We start from the raw sequence: 15,613 nt of genomic DNA, 5'->3' as shown, positions 1-15,613 counted from the left end.
GGTCACATTCGAAAACGCAGCTTTTGTGTTCTTGCAAGTACTGAAAAGAAAATTGAAGAAGAGAATAGATAACTTTGAGTATATTACACTGGAATTGTTCCATATCTTCATCAAATACGGAATAAGCTCATTGACTCAAACAGATGCTAATAACCAAGCAAATATAATCGCAGGAGAGAACCCTTTGAAGGCAGCAGAAATGTTAAGAGAATTTACAACTGTAAGATTCATGAAAACTGCCAGGGAAGTTGTGGGCTCACTTTCTTCAACTACAGGTTTGTCGGATGACGAAGAGGACAATCAAGATAAGAATAAGACCACTGTTGCATCAAAATACGACATTGAAAACGCAAAGGCTGTAACACAAGGTAAAGCAGCATTGAAAATATTTATGGAAAAGAGTCGTTTCATTGAAACTTTTGCAAACAATATGATCAGAATTCTAATTAAACTGGGGCTGGTACGAGTCTTTCCATTCTGCACCAATCTCTGCACAGTTGATTCTGGCCTTACGGACTTTACTGAGGAGGACGAACCAACTAATTGGGTCTGTCCTGTTTGCCAAACGGTAAACAAGAAACTCCAACCAGGATGTTTTGCAAGTAAAACTCAGCAACTGGCTTTCATTATATCACCGCGACTTCATATTGCCTGTCTCTTTGAAGATCCATCAACTTCCAATGTTATATTACAGAATTGCTCCAAACATCATTGCCAAAGTACCGATGAAGATGCTCCACAAACATTCTACAACGGAGAGTATGTCAAGAGGATGAAACAGTTCAATAAACGAACTCAGCTCTCAAATGAACGAGAACCTCAGATCTCAAACACCAAATACTTTGATGAGAGTGAAATACAGTTGGCCGTTACTTTAGGCTGTGATGGTGTCGTGATGTTCACCAAGTCTGTGGCTCAACTCAAAGAGCCCGGAGAGCTTTGGCCATTGGTTATGAGACTTGTTGATTTCGACAGTGACACTGATTTCCAGTTGACAAGCTTCATCTCTGCTCCTCGTAAGAAAACAGGTGTTGATTCTGTGGGCAGTGAATCAGATGGCAAAGATAACGATATGGCACCTTCCATGCTTGATGCTGAAATAAGAAGCACCAAATTCTTATTGAGTTGCGTGACAGATGAATTTGTTGAAATTCAGAGAAAGGGGATGCTTGTGAAGAATCACAAGTCTACCTCTGGGGACAGTCCTGTACTGACCGTGTTCACCACTGTTGTTAATTTCTTTGGTGATCTTCCCAGATTGTCGAAATCTGTTGCACTTCGTGGAGCTGGTGGAGATACGCCATGCTTATTGTGTAACGAGGTCAAGGAAGCAGTTCAAGACCCCAGTGAGCTGCATTTAGATGAGCATCCTGTAACGACTGAGTACAATGGATGGCTCTCCCGTAATGAAGATGGTTTTGCTGTTTCTTCTGCTGAGCAATTGCGGAATGAATTTAATGGTTTAGAAGGCTACGTCGATGAATTTGATAATGAAGGTCCAGTGAGGAAGAAAGCAAGGCTTTCTTTCTCTACGACCGCATCTTTGACAGGAGGTGATCATGAGTTTCATCAGAAAGATGCCGAATTTCGGGCAATGCTGAAGAGCTTGTTTCAATGGGTCAAAATTCCAGCGCAGCACTGTAATCCAGATCACCATGGAGTCAACAATTGCTGTAGTGGTTCCACTCATATGAGGCCTCTGCAAAAAAGACCAGAGGAACTCTTAGGGGGTGCCTGTCTTGATGTTGGCAGCTGCTCGCCCGTCTTTGATTTTGACTTATCTATGGGACAAACCAGCATTATCGGGTTTGACGTGATGAGTTGTCTGTGTGAACATCTATTTCCAAAGATGCTTGGACTTCTTTCAGATTCCAAAGACACGTTTCTACTAGGCCGGAAGTATGCTTTGCCTACTCACATCCTAGCAAATCTGATGACGGCATTAGGGAGTTTATTAGCTACATCGGATATACGTCCATCAGAGTTTGGGGAGCCACCAACCTCAGTTGATACTTTTGACGTCTATCTCAAAGCAGGTCAGGTACGTCAATTGATATCTGTGGTTCCTGCATTACTATCATCTGATTATTATTCACGTCATCTGGATCCACATTTCTTAAGGTTTTTCCAACTCTTTACAAAGATGTCAAAGTTCCTGCTGGGACACAACATCACGAAGTCAGAGATTCCAATATTGGAATCGACGATCAAAGAATTCTGTTCACTTCACAGGTACCTGTTCTATGAGAGGCCTGAGAGCAAGAGCAAGATCCAGACGTGGCTGTTGCAAGCTCAGAACGATAGAAGGGAAGCTGTTGCAGATATCTTAACCACAAGTGAGCCATCTCTTGAAGAGATACCGGAGGTTAAATTGATGGTTCGCATGGGTTCTATCTACTTTCATATTCTCATTCATGTGATGACCTTAGTTAAAGAATATGGGCATTCGAATCTTTTCTCATGTTATGGCCTGGAAAGATCCATGGGAACTATCAAATCCACAAACCACTCGAGTTATAGGATAATCACAAGCGCTGGGCGAAGTATGATATCTAGGTCAGTGAGTAACTGCTTGTCGTTGGTTGTTGCAGAAGCGAACTGTTTGCAGACTTCTCTACTATCAAAACCTTCTACAGATGTCAAAAGAAATATAGCTGGTCGCAACATACTTACATTGGCTAGACCAATTGTGCAGTTCGATGTTACACGTGAAGCTTTTGGCCGGCCATCATTCAACATCGAGGTCATGGAGAATTCAAAGACTGTTGAACAGCAGCTGAAATTGATCACTACAAGCCTACGGGCAGATCACCATGCGATAAGGAACTCCGTTAGCGGTTCTGCATCAGATCTAAAACATGTGGAAGATGAATGGAATAAGATCGAACAAGACTTTTTGAGCAAAAAGGCAAGATTACTCTTGGAATGCATCATTCCAAAGTCACTTGAAAGGCCTGAAACAGTGATGCAATCTACCAAGCTCTACGATCGACTACTAAATGGAACGGACAGACAAGTCGATGTTGTATCAGCTGATGAAGCTATGAGTCTTTGTCTATATGCGATGAGGGATTACAAGATGTACCTTAGCAGGAATCCAACCTCCATGAAGGAGATCTGTCAGAAGTGGGAAGCAATTACTGGTGATTCAAAAGTCCGCAAAACCCTTGAAATAAAGCTCAGATCTCTTGTTCATCAGGCTACGAAGGATCCTGATATGCGCTTGAACTCCTCGTGCTGTTGCGTTACAGAATCCTCAAAGTGTGAAACGAATGTCTTTACCCTTGAGATGCCATTTTTAATTGGTCCAGAGGCTAATAAGGAAATCATAGATACAAAGAAGCTTACGTTTGCTCATATCAGCGAGGATATCGTTGCTTATTTGAAAAGGAGATTCCCACGCCAGCTTGTGAAGTCCTGTTCTTCACCTAGTGAGTCGATAGTGCCAGCAACGCTTTCTGTGCTTGAGAGGATCATGGGAGACCAGAATATCGAGAAGGTGTATGGTATTTGGAGTTCTGGTTTACCAAAACCTGGTAAGGAGTTAAGTGTATCATTGTATGATCTTCTGTGGCGCAAATCAGGCTATGACAGTGTGTTCGAGAAGTCTGCCTGTGTCATTCGGTCCTTCGAGGGAGACGAGGAACATTCTCGCTATAAACTGGCCTTTATTCTCCAGTTCTTCGACATGAAATGGCACAATAAAGCACTGTCAAGAGCCTCATTGATCAAAACAATGCGGAGAAGACATATTACTAGCGCCCTTGCGTTTGTCTCAGACTTGGATATTGAACGAATTCATGCCATGCCTTCGAGTCTTGTTGTATCCGATAACGGCACAGAAGAAGAGGCTGGTGAAGAAAGCCCTTCAGCGATCGGATTGAAGATCAGTGCTAAGGCTAAGATGACTCTGTGTCCTTTGTTGCTGGACTATATTGATGAAGACGATCCAAGATCATCATGGTTCTCTGATTCTCCTGCGTCGAAGGATTGTTTATTTGATCCTTCTAAAAATTCAGCACTGATCAGTTTGAGCAATGTCATTGTGGGGAAGGCTGAGCTACTGTTTCGTGGCGAGAGTGAACCAATGAATCCAAAGAGTGGCTCCATTCAAATCCAGATGTCTAACTTCAACCAGTGTGAGTTCATGGCCCACAATGAATTATGACTAGCTGAGATATTGCTTCCCGCAGTTTATACGGTTTACAAGTCCATTGTGCTTATCACTGGCCAAACATCTCAACATCACGTAGTTATCACCCAGGAATGGCTTTCCAAGCATAATCACGAGTCCCGGGGCTATTCTTCGAAGTGTTTCCTATGTATTTACACTGGTGACTTGCCTTTAATGGAAATTAACGGAGACTTTGACGTAACCACCGCCTACGCTTAAAGCGAACATCACGCCCTTTATGGTTGTGAGCCCTGAAGAAAACCTATCAAAAGGTCTGAAAAGTCCCACATCCGATGGCGAGTCCATGGATTTTCGCCCTTCTGACCTTGAATCTGCCAGTTTTCAAGTCCAGGCCCGAGAAAGTGCCAGTTCTCAAGTCTTTGCCAGGTCAATCTCCCAATTTTCAGACCCTGGCCCGGTTAGTCTGCTAGTTCTCCACCAACTCGACCACATAATCCCTCCAAAAAGGGCAAGATTTCCTTTTTCGCAATTCTTAACTATGGGGCGAAAAAGAATGTTTGGCAAAGTGGCCGTCTTCGCTGGCCTAGCGCGATCTGCGCCATAAGGTGAACACCCGAACACCACACACATACCCTCATCAAAACTTGTGAGCCTTCTCTAATGACTACAACGTTGTTATTATCACCAGGTGCCGGCGTCAACGACAGAGAGCAATGGATAACCAGGCACATCCCCAGCAGAAGAAGACGGCGTATCGTCGTGTGATCGACCATGGAGCGTCGATGGGGCGGTGGGTGACGATGAGGAAGATGGGCCATAAGGTACCCAAGTCACTGGGGTATATACGTCCCGAGGCCTCGTACACGATTGATATGCTGCCACCACAGGCCTACAGAGACAAGCCAATTGTGGACTCGCAGTCTAAGTTCGTCCACCTGAGCTCCAACAAGGCCAAGCACGCTATCCATGCGATAAAATTCACGCCAGAAGGGCGCAGACTGCTGGTGGCATCGCACTCTGGCGAGTTCACGTTGTGGAATGGGATGTCTTTCAACTTCGAGACCATTATGCAGGCACACGACACTGCGATCCTGTCGTTGAACTATAGCCATAACGATGATTGGCTCCTGAGTGGTGATCAGGAGGGTACTTTGAAGTTTTGGCAGACAAACTTCAACAACGTGAACATCATACATGCCCATGATGACGCCATCAGAGACGTTGCATTCGCACCTAACGACTCGAAGTTTGTGACTGCCAGTGACGACTCCTCGTTGAAGATCTGGAACTTCAGTAACGGGAAGGAGGAGTCTGTGCTGAAGGGACACAACTGGGACGTTAAGTCTGCAGATTGGCATCCAAGTCTAGGTCTCGTGGTTAGTGGCTCTAAGGATAACTTGATAAAGCTATGGGACCCAAGATCAGGCACCGCAGTATCAACATTACATGGATTTAAACATACAATAACGAAGACAAGGTTCCAGCCTCAGACAGGCTCGAACCTGCTGGCGTCCATTTCTCGTGATAAATCAATGAGAATCTTTGATCTGAGAAGTATGAAGGACCTGTATATCTATAGATCCGAAGTTGACATATCCTCGCTCTGCTGGAATCCAATGCACAGCTCCATGCTCTCCGTTGGTGGCTATGATGGCTCTCTGAGCCATTTCATGTTGAACGATGTTGTTCCTGAGTCCTTGGAAACTGTTAAGCCGTACCACACCATTCCATACGCTCACGAAAAGGCCATATACACCCTGGATTACCATCCAATGGGCCATATCCTATCCTCTGCTGGTGGTGATCGTTCAGCAAGATTCTGGTCGCGTGGTCGTCCCAACGATCCGAATGCTTTTAATGATCCTCCATACACAGACGATAAGAAAGGTGCTTGGTACTTTGCAATCAATAACTCCATCAACGCTGTTGTTCCAAAGAATGAAAACATAGGGCCTGGTAACTTTGGTGGAACAATGCACGATGACAAGAGATACGACAACTACCTTCCTGGTTTGGATAACTACAATAGAGGCGGTGCTGACAACATTCCTGGGTTGCAATATTAAGACGCACTTATGTACCGAAGTACTTGGAATCAATAAACCTCTTTCTAAACCATGGTTCCTTTGAAATGTTATCTCTGTAGCCAACCATGCCAACAACGACTGTAACGTCTTTGAACGCTCTCATGATTCTACTCAGCCCAACCTCAGAGCCGAGATAGGTGATGACGACAATGTTCTGGGGTTTTACACCATGATCCGCAAGCACTTGAATCGCCATTATGATTCCAGCTCCTGATATTATCTGGGCATCAAACAACAGAACTTTGGCGTTTGAATCATCAATGCTCTGAGGTAAAGCCTCGGTGTGGAGCTGTGGCTCGCCTGTGGTGGCATCTGATTGGATCAAGAGCTTGCCAATGGCAACCTCTGGCAAGGTCTTTCTCAAAGAATGCATAAAACAGTCGCCTGAACGGACGATGTTCACTGCAACAAACTTCGAGCTTGGAATGACAGATTTCATTGCCGTCAATGGGGTCTCCACAACCACTTCTCTATACTCTGTGCAAGACTCCAATGCCTTGTTGATCAACGTCATGGCAACTCTATCGAAATAGAAGATGAAATCATCCATAGAGGTTTCCCTGTCCAGCAATATTGTGTATATTCCTCTCATTTGATGAGTGTTCTCTAAGATTTGTAGATTTGGATAGTTTTCCTTTGTGAATGATAACTTGCCTGTGAGTTTCTCAATCTTTTGTAGATGAGCCTCTGACTTCAACGCCAGGTGCTTCTTGATGTGCCTGATAAGCATGTCAATGGCAATCACGTTATCTGAGCCTCTGGGCACGATAAGGTCTGCGTGGCTCATGGTAGGTTTGACGTACCTTTCAGCGTTTGGCTTCACAAATTTCGTCCATTGTTGAATGGCACCTTGTAGATCACGGCCTCTCTGAGCAATATCACGGTTCAGCCTTCTTGCCAGACACACATCCAAGTCTGTATCCACATAGATCTTGAGATGCATCAGATCACGAAGCTTTTCGTGTGCCAGAGCATAGATTCCCTCAATGATGATGACGTTGGCCCCGTAGATGGTGATGCATCTGTCCTTCTCCCTATCGTGCTTGGCGAAGGAGTATATCGGTATCTGGGTCTTATGGCCACCCTTCAACGATTTGACGCATTCGTAGCAGCAGTCCAGGTCGACTGCGTTGGGGTTGTCGAAGTCGTATTCATTGTCGAATGCCATCTCCAGCTGCTTGGGGGTCAAAGGTCTGTAGAAGTTGTCCAGCGACAGCAGCACTGTCCAGGGCGTGTTGATCTCGTGGATGATTCTCGAAGCAACTGAGGTCTTGCCAGAGCCTGACGGACCGGCAATACCAATCACATAGGGCTCTGTCCATGGGGGCGTGTAGTTGACATCAACATCGCCATCGGCTTGAATAACGTCCGATGACTGCGATGCCAGCAACGACGACGACGACGATCTCGGGAAAAACGAGCCCTGCTCGGATGGTGCGATCCTCTTCGAGCCTCTACGGCTTCTCAGTGGCGGTGAGCTACTCTGATTGGCCATTGGCGCTGTGATGCTCAGACAGCCATTCAGTGCAAGTGCAGAGACCCTCGAAGAAGTAAAAGTGCTTATAAAACGGGCCTCTGCTAAACGCCGTCGGACATAGGCGGGATAAAAAAGGGCTCGTTGGTAGGGGCACTGTTTACATTGTTTACACTGTTTACACCGTTTGTTTACATTTTGGAGATGTGATACACTTTTCCGTTTACTTCGCTGCGATGATCCGCTGTGGAATGCTGTGGAATGCTGTGGAATGCCGTCGTTGAAGATTCAATGTGTCTTTTGCTGAAGCTGTGACTGACTGTGCCCTCTTTGGTTGTGATGTCCTGTGAGGTGGGCTCCCGGTTTGTTGCTGGTGCTCTTGAGCGTGGTGTTGTCACTTCATCATCTCCAGAGCTTAGTGGCCCGTGTGTTGTGGCCATGTTCCTTCCAATGGGTGTGCTGCTCGATGCCATGACAACGTGGCTCTGGTAACGGTGTCATATGGCGTCTGCTTTTGTGTATCTCTCGAATTTGTGTAATCTACTGGCTGAAGTCCAGTATAATTCAAAGATACACAATTGCAACGTCGTATCAACACGGAGGAATAGCTCGTTGATACACAACAGCTCCCACTATATTACACTGACCAATGGTTGTGCCTGTGCTGAATGGAAGGTCTCCTGAGACTGGGGCCTTCAAAGAGGAAGGCGCTGATGACCATCTAAGCGTGATATCGAGAATGTCGACTGCAAACCCAACCGCGGTCAGTGCTGCTCTGGAGCAGGCTACGTTGTTGCGTAGCTCTGACTCTACCACTGTTCGTTCTCCAAGCGATGTGCGTCCTCTGGATGACCAATTGGGCATCAGCGTTGGTGGTCCAAACGAGGAGATATTGGATACAGTGCTGTACTACGTTCAAGCACAACAAGGCGCACAATCTGAACCCTTACCGGAACATGGCCATCACGAGGACGCGCCTTTGGATCAGATGAACCATGTGGTATCATCTGCACCTATAAACACTCTTGATGGCTTGGTAAGAGAATCCTTCTTGGGAAGCAGTCAACAAATCGTCGATGAAGTTTCTCCACCAACTCATGAAACTGTGTACCGGCGTATCGATGAAGTAAGATCACCTTCCAGTAACTATGACGAAGTTGAAGACGCTTACAACAATACGTTATCTGAGCCCAATTTGCTCTCGCCAATTGATCCTCTACCCTCTCATCTTTTACGCAGTGAAAGTGCTAATAATGACGCTGAGACGCATTCAGTTAATCGTATGAATTCATTGAGACATTTAAACGATTTGAGTGAAACCTCCGACGTTGCGGCCTCTTTTAAACCTCAGATCATTGCATCTCCAGAAGAGTCGGACCGTCTGATATTACAAGACTCCTTGTTAAGATGTGGGGCTATCCATAGGACACACAATGATATAGCTTTGATCAAGAGGGCTCTTTCAAGATCAAAATCTACAAAAGCTGATTACTCCACGGGACAAGTTCAGTCTGGTGAGCATGGTAAACCGTTATTGTTTTCAAGAAACTCTGTAAAGAGGAAACCTGAAGTTTTGGGGGAACAAACTCAACAACTTCCAATCAACAGTGTGCTTTTTGATGACCCTGAAGATTTGGATCAGATATCTGAACTTGGATATGCCTCAAGTGATAAATTCAACGTGGCTACAAATGAAAGTGAATTGAATTGTTTGAAAGATCAAATTCAAAGTCATAAAGCAATGGCAAAACCGAATTCTCCTTCAAAATTCATGGAAATTGTTAAAAGTGCATTACCCTTCAAATCTCTCTACAGAGCACAGGATTCCAAGTTGAATCTACGTACAGCTGATGGTGAAACTTCAAAGTTTTTGAAGGAGAACTTAGAAGGATTGAACAGTGGAGTTGGCAAAACCAAGGAGAAGAACCACATGGTTAAGAGGAACAATATCATCATGTGGTGCCTATTTATGCTATTGATGATTGTAATGTGTATTTGCATTCCATTGATCATAATCTTGATGAGGGGCTCGGATTCTATTGTGACAAAGTATTTATCAAACATTTCCCCACATCATAGAGAGGAATTGTTAAGCCCGTTCATTTTGGGAAACAACTCCACAGATGGTGTCAGAACTGGTGGCAAGGGAGAACACAGACCCCGGAAGCTAATGAGACCTCAACCATTAACTCCAACCATTGCTGGAATCTCAAAATTTGAGAATATCCCACATAATTATCAAAGAAGTAGAGAGCTAAGACAGTTGATGACCAATGACAATCTAACAAACGTTTTCTATGGCATTGATTATGCACCAAAAAATGTCATTTCACCTCAGTGCGGTGTTACTGCAAAAGATGTTATTCTTGATGTTGCTCTCTTGTCACAGGTTACCTCAAGGATACGGACTTATGGTACACAATGCAACCAAACTAGACATATCTTGAATGCCATTCAACTGTTACACTTGAACGTATCTTTATCCATGGGAGTATGGATTGGAGCCAATGAAGCCGCAAACAATGAACAGATCCAAGAGCTGAAATCCGTGTTACAGAAATATCCAAGGGAACTCTTTGAATCTGTTTATATCGGCAATGAAGTTTTGTTCAGAGAAGATGAAACACAGGATAAGCTCATTGGGTACATTGACGAAGTTAAAAGCTTTATTCGCAAAGAATTGAAATGGGACTTACCCGTCGGTACATCTGAATTAGGTTCTCGAGTTAGCACAGACGTTATGAAACACTGTGACTTTTATGGGGTCAACGTTGATCCATTTTTGAATGGTGTAAACGCTGTGGAGGCTGGGAATTGGACCCATAACTATCTAACTACTCAAGTGGATCCGTATAGACGACTTATAACTACAAGATCGCATACACCTCAAGTCATTCTTTCCGAAGTTGGATGGCCCTATGGTGGAGGACAATATCGTGCTGCCAAAGCAGGACTTAAAGAGATGCAACAATTCTTGGACAGCTTTATATGCAGTGCAAAAGATGGGAAAAGGCCATGGTATTTCTTTGAAGCCTTTGATGAGCCTTGGAAGCAAGTCTACCATAGACCCAATGCTAAATGGGAAACCGAATGGGGGTTATTCACCTCCGATAGAAAGATTAAAGAGAACATTTCAATACCAAAATGTCTCTAAAAAGTCTAGGTAAACGTATAAATCAGATACAAATAAAGTGAATTCATATTGTATAAAACTGTATAAAGAAACCAAATGTAAAGAAAAAACCTGCCCAAAAAGAATAGAATAAGAACCCTGTTAACGTTAGCCTCGATAACATCCCCCTGCTTGTTTGTATGTATAAAAGCGTATAATATAACTGTTGAAAAGAAACCCTCAATATTGGTGAGTTATTTCACTGTTTCAGGGTGTGGATGGCACCAAAACTCTCTAGCATTTGTTTCATATTCCCTTCCATAATCATTATAGTATGAAGTGAAGAACGACTCCATCTCTGCGAAGATCAAATCGTGCTCCACATCTTTTAATCCAGTGTTGATAACGTTGCACTGCTTGCCGGCATTGTCAACTTCAACGTAGATACAACCTTCATGAGATTGTAGCTCCTCCTGTGTAATATCCTCAAATGCCTGTTTGTAGCATTCAGCTCTGTGTATAAAATCGTTAATGGCATCGTCATGAGCCATTTGAGTGTAATCTGGACCAACTGTCTTCCCTTCCACGTTATATCTCCACAACTTGTCATCTGTGCATTTCACGTGTAGTATCACAGTGTTGATCTTGATGCCAGTCTTGGCCTCCTTCTCGGCAATTGCGTTGAAGATGTAGTTACGACGAGCCCTTGTTGAGTTGGTAGCATCAAATATACCAACGTTGATCTGTTCACCCAGTAACGAGTTCAGCAGATGGTCCAGGGCAATTTGCGCAAATCTTTCACGTTGTAACTTGGCTTCGCTGTTATTGACGCTGAAATAGTCCGAAGTCTGGTCTTTGAAGTTTGAGAGTTTACGACGGAAGTGGCCAGCGTTGAAGGAATCAATCTTGAAGTTTTGGATGTGATAGTCCTCATGGAACCGTCTTGTTGAGAACTTGATCAAGTTCTTACAAATGGACGATTTACCAGTTGCAGGCAGTCCAACGAGAACAATGCACCATTTCGAGTCCAGCGATGGCTCATTCGTTGGTGTAGTTGTTAGTCTGTTTGTAGATTTTGGCTGGTTCAAGAGAACCTTAGGCGAGTTTGCCCCCTTGATGCCTGAAAGTGCCAGATGCAGAGAATCCAAACTTAGCGTGGATCCGTTGCTCTGCAACGGTGGAACTGGCGACGAGTCGTTGATCTTTGTGAATGACAGCGACTGTGGCAGTACACGGGGCGAAGGCATCGTTGTGTTGGTAGATACCGAGGTGGAAGAGCCCTGTCTTGAGAACAACGGCTCTGTGCCCATGCTGAGGGTGGAATCGTTCGTCAGCTTTCTCTGGAGTTTGTTCATAAGTGGATCCATGGTTGTGTGCGTGACAGGGACAAGGGATCCAGCGTCTGGTGAAGGAAAACGTGGGTACAACTAGATATTTATAGCCAAGTGGATGAGGATGGTGGTCTGTACCAGTGCTCTCAGTGTCTCAGCGTCCCAGGGCTTGAAATAACTGTATGAAATTCGCTCTCAAGCGGTCAGTTCGTGAATGTAATTCAAAAACAAGCTATGGCAAATTGTATTAAAACAAAGAAAGAAGAAGAAGAAATGAAGAAATTGGAATTCGTGTCGGTGTGTGTGAAATGAAATAGCCTATTCCAACCGCTTCGGAGAAAAAGAAAAGCTGTGAGGCAGAGGCAAAAGCTTAAATAAAGAAAAAACTGTAAAAAATGGCTAAAAAAAAAGAAAAGTGACAGAATCAAAGGAAAAGTTTTTCCGAAAGTGGTGTGAATTTATCCGGATAGTAGAGCCCTTTGGCTCCGATTGTCTCCATGCTCCGTCCTCTTCCTTCATGGCGTCCACATTGCGAGCGTTGCCGGTGCCACTGCTCGCAGGCCTGATGAGGGAATCAACGGACCAACCACGTTCATGAGCCAATTGATTAACGTTCATGAGCCATTTCGTCTTTATCTCCCATTATAACTTCGATCCAGTGTGGGTTAAATTTAGCGCAAAAGGCCTGGACCCTTTGAAACGATGGAACTGATCTAGAACTGCTGCTTGGTGTTTATCTATCGCTTATATAATCATGCCGTAAATGCCCATTCACAGTAGTGGCAGCAACAGACGCACCAGAGTGGGAGAGAAGGAGAATTACCGGAGTTGCTGTATGCATGGTTTAGCGTGCCATCACCATACGCTGACAACGGGGACAATGGGCGGAGAGCGTGACCAATTCCAAGTCTAAGAGGTGTCCATCATATCCTTGATGAACCTCTTGTAGCTCCTGAGCTCAGCGTTTTGCCTTTCGATGGTTTGCAGGGCCGTTGCCAGTTTGAATTGGGTCGACTGCGGGTTGTCACAGCCGGCTTCCGATGGGCCCTCAGCAATGCCTTTCGGGAGGTGTTTAGCAATTGCGTGCTTATCCACATCGCTCAACGCTGTCTCCAGCTCCTGTTCAAGCCTTGTTACGTGGGCCTCGCTTCTTCGTAGCTGTAGTTTCATCCACTCCAGCTCCTTTCGAGAGCTGTCGTACAGCCCTTCGAGGAAGCTGTAGTTCTTAGAAAGGAACTTCAGCTTACACTCGCTTGATTCGCAAAGCTTATGGACCATTTTTAGACTGCTGTACAAGTCGCTGTGGCTAGTTACACTGTTCAACGGCATTGAGTTCCCACTCATTCTCATCAAAATGTCTAGGCTCGATGTTATTAGCTCATGTTCCAGTGGCATGTCATCCTTTGGATGATCCGAGTTGGACCCCAATCCTTCGTCCAGTATGGAGCCTAACCCTGTTGCCTTTGAATCAACAGCAGTGTTGGAATCGTCAGCGACATCGTCGACGTCGTCGTCATCGTCCAACGACAGCTCAAAGGTCCGATCCGTTATAGAGTACAGTTCCTGTTCCTTTGGTGCCTGCATCAGATGCTAAACAAAGGTCTTTCAGATGTAGATACAGTGCTGTTTTTAGTTGGTTAGGTATAGTTAAATATGTACAATGAGAGGGAATAAAGATGGCCTATACATGTACAGCTTTGCAGGACCTCTCTTGACCAATTGATGTTGATTTGGGTGGCAAATCTGATGCCTTTGTTCCTTCTTTCGCGTCGAGCTTATGATTTGTCCCATTTGTCCCGGAACAACAAGAACTTGAGGTGTCTGGATGTTTGGACAAACGGGACAAACTATAACTAAAAAAATTTCAGCGATGAGTCGGGACAATAGAATAACAATTGGATGGAGCAGTTGCACGGTCTTTCAGTGATGAGTGAAGAAACGGTGACGCCGGTGGAGACTACCAATGAGCAGCAGCAGCAAGAGCAGCAAGATCAACAGCCATTGCACCAGAAACCTGAAATTCCCGAGGGAATGTCCAAGAAGCAATGGAAAAGACTTCAAAAGAGAAAACTAATGGAGGAACGTAAGGTTGACATTGCAAAGATCCGTCGTGAAAAGAAGATCAAGGCTAGGGCAAATCGTCGTGCAAAGATTGAGGAGCTCAAGGCAAAAGGTGAAGAAATTCCTGAAGAGCTCTTACACAAGAGACCAAGAGTGCCATCGGATCAAAAGAGTAGTGGGGTTTCTCTAATCATAGATTGTGATTTTGATGATTTGATGAACTACAACGAAAGAGTATCGTTAAGTACACAGATCACAAGGCTGTACGGTGCCAATCGTATCTCGAAGAACACCGCAGACATCAGAATCACCTCCTTTAACAAGGAGTTGAAGAAAAGATTTGAAGACTGTCTTATGAACTCCAACTGGCCGCATTGGGACCACGTGAAGTTCGAAGAGGAGGCATTTGTTCCCGACGATCACTATGTGTACCTCTCTGCAGATTCTGATGAGATTCTGGAAACTTTAGAACCGGGCATGACATATGTCATCGGAGGCATAGTTGACAAAGGGCGCCATAAGGATCTGTGCAAGGAGAAAGCCGAGAAACTAGGCATAGTGACGAAAAGACTGCCAATTGACGAGTACATCAAGCTGAACGGTAGACGTGTGTTGACGACAACGCACGTTGTCGAACTGATGCTGAAGTGGTTTGAGTACAGGGACTGGAAGAAGTCATTCGAAGACGTCCTTCCACAGAGAAAGCTCGTTGAGAACTTCGTCCACGACTCCTTCGTCAACGGGCCCTTGGAGAAGTCAGTCCATGACCACAAGCCAACAGATGGGCTGAACGGTGACCACGATTGACGTGTACATATACTATCACCACCGGATTAGGTAATAAATGTTTAGTTCTATACCCTTTCGAGACCTCAAAGTGTAACCCGGGAAACAGACAGCGTGCATATGACCGCATAAGCGTAGTATCGATGGAGCGTGGACATATCTTCGACACTCTTCAAACGGTTTCCATAGCATCAGCGGAGTGACGGTGTGCTGTGTTTGGCTCTGCCCTGCTGTTCCAGAGGTGGGCACTGCGTTCTAGCTGGCGACAAGCTCATCATTGGTTTAATTTGTTGCGGTGCAAGGCATGTATTGGTGGTTTCATGCTTGATTCCGAAAGGAATGTCTGCACCGTCTACATTTCTTGGTGGAAATGGTTATATTTAGGATTGCATACGCAATTTGGATGTTCATGTGTGAAATTCGTAGTTATGCTCGCTTGTTTGGTATAAGAAGGTTGTACTTTGGTCTTGTTCCTGTCCTGCTTGCTGGCCATGGCATCCTCTTCAGCCAAAACCGGGAGCGATAGGGTGCTAAACGTCCAATGTCGGAACAGGCCATCACACGAGACACGCCGCAGCTGAGGAAGTCCAGGAGATTCTACCATATTGAAGCAAGGGTCACTGAGAT

The 15,613-nt window shown here is 44.9% G+C and overlaps 8 protein-coding genes across 8 annotated transcripts in view; 5 read left to right on the top strand and 3 right to left on the bottom strand.

Moving 5' to 3' along the window:
* Positions 1-3,007: 3,007 nt before the first annotated feature.
* On the top strand, positions 3,008-4,554 carry CYBJADRAFT_169762 (uncharacterized protein). The gene has a single exon (XM_020215920.1). It carries the CDS (start codon positions 3,080-3,082, stop codon positions 4,166-4,168), a length of 1,089 nt encoding a protein of 362 aa, XP_020068051.1. The 5' UTR covers positions 3,008-3,079; the 3' UTR covers positions 4,169-4,554.
* Positions 4,555-4,848: 294 nt separating this feature from the next.
* On the top strand, positions 4,849-6,201 carry PFS2 (cleavage polyadenylation factor subunit PFS2; the record flags this gene model as incomplete). Its single annotated transcript, XM_020216991.1, has 2 exons — positions 4,849-6,091; positions 6,167-6,201. 2 exons carry the CDS (start codon positions 4,849-4,851, stop codon positions 6,199-6,201), a joined length of 1,278 nt encoding a protein of 425 aa, XP_020068050.1.
* Positions 6,202-6,208: 7 nt separating this feature from the next.
* Positions 6,209-8,136, bottom strand: URK1 (uridine kinase URK1; the record flags this gene model as incomplete). Its single annotated transcript, XM_020216955.1, has 2 exons — positions 6,209-7,597; positions 8,017-8,136. 2 exons carry the CDS (start codon positions 8,134-8,136, stop codon positions 6,209-6,211), a joined length of 1,509 nt encoding a protein of 502 aa, XP_020068049.1.
* Positions 7,938-10,890, top strand: CYBJADRAFT_169760 (glycoside hydrolase). Its single transcript, XM_020215919.1, has one exon. It carries the CDS (start codon positions 8,346-8,348, stop codon positions 10,848-10,850), a length of 2,505 nt encoding a protein of 834 aa, XP_020068048.1. The 5' UTR covers positions 7,938-8,345; the 3' UTR covers positions 10,851-10,890.
* Positions 10,891-10,914: 24 nt separating this feature from the next.
* On the bottom strand, positions 10,915-12,254 carry PFK27 (6-phosphofructo-2-kinase). The gene has a single exon (XM_020215918.1). The coding sequence runs from the start codon at positions 12,173-12,175 to the stop codon at positions 11,063-11,065; it is 1,113 nt and encodes a 370-aa protein (XP_020068047.1). The 5' UTR covers positions 12,176-12,254; the 3' UTR covers positions 10,915-11,062.
* Positions 12,255-12,902: 648 nt separating this feature from the next.
* On the bottom strand, positions 12,903-13,863 carry CYBJADRAFT_53613 (uncharacterized protein). Its single transcript, XM_020217772.1, has 2 exons — positions 13,698-13,863; positions 12,903-13,497 (listed from the first exon to the last, which is right to left on the bottom strand). The coding sequence occupies exon 2, from the start codon at positions 13,487-13,489 to the stop codon at positions 13,049-13,051; it is 441 nt and encodes a 146-aa protein (XP_020068046.1). The 5' UTR covers positions 13,490-13,497; positions 13,698-13,863; the 3' UTR covers positions 12,903-13,048.
* Positions 13,864-14,152: 289 nt separating this feature from the next.
* Positions 14,153-14,908, top strand: TRM10 (tRNA (guanine(9)-N(1))-methyltransferase; the record flags this gene model as incomplete). Its single annotated transcript, XM_020212264.1, has 1 exon — positions 14,153-14,908. A coding segment is annotated over one exon (756 nt), but the record flags the coding sequence as incomplete, so codon positions are not given.
* Positions 14,909-15,527: 619 nt separating this feature from the next.
* SCY1 (Scy1p) overlaps positions 15,528-15,613 on the top strand; it is a gene marked incomplete at both ends in the record, with an annotated part of 3,184 nt that continues 3,098 nt past the window's right edge. Inside the window, one exon of the mRNA XM_020213874.1 lies at positions 15,528-15,602. Within this exon, the coding sequence (XP_020068044.1) occupies positions 15,528-15,602 (75 nt within the window). The remainder of the gene's footprint in view (positions 15,603-15,613) is intronic.

The sequence above is a fragment of the Cyberlindnera jadinii genome (assembly GCF_001661405.1).
Source record: "Cyberlindnera jadinii NRRL Y-1542 unplaced genomic scaffold CYBJAscaffold_22, whole genome shotgun sequence".
Classification (NCBI taxonomy): domain Eukaryota; kingdom Fungi; phylum Ascomycota; class Saccharomycetes; order Phaffomycetales; family Wickerhamomycetaceae; genus Williopsis; species Williopsis jadinii.
Note: the sequence above shows the minus strand (reverse complement) of the source record. Positions and strands in the feature narration are given on the sequence as shown.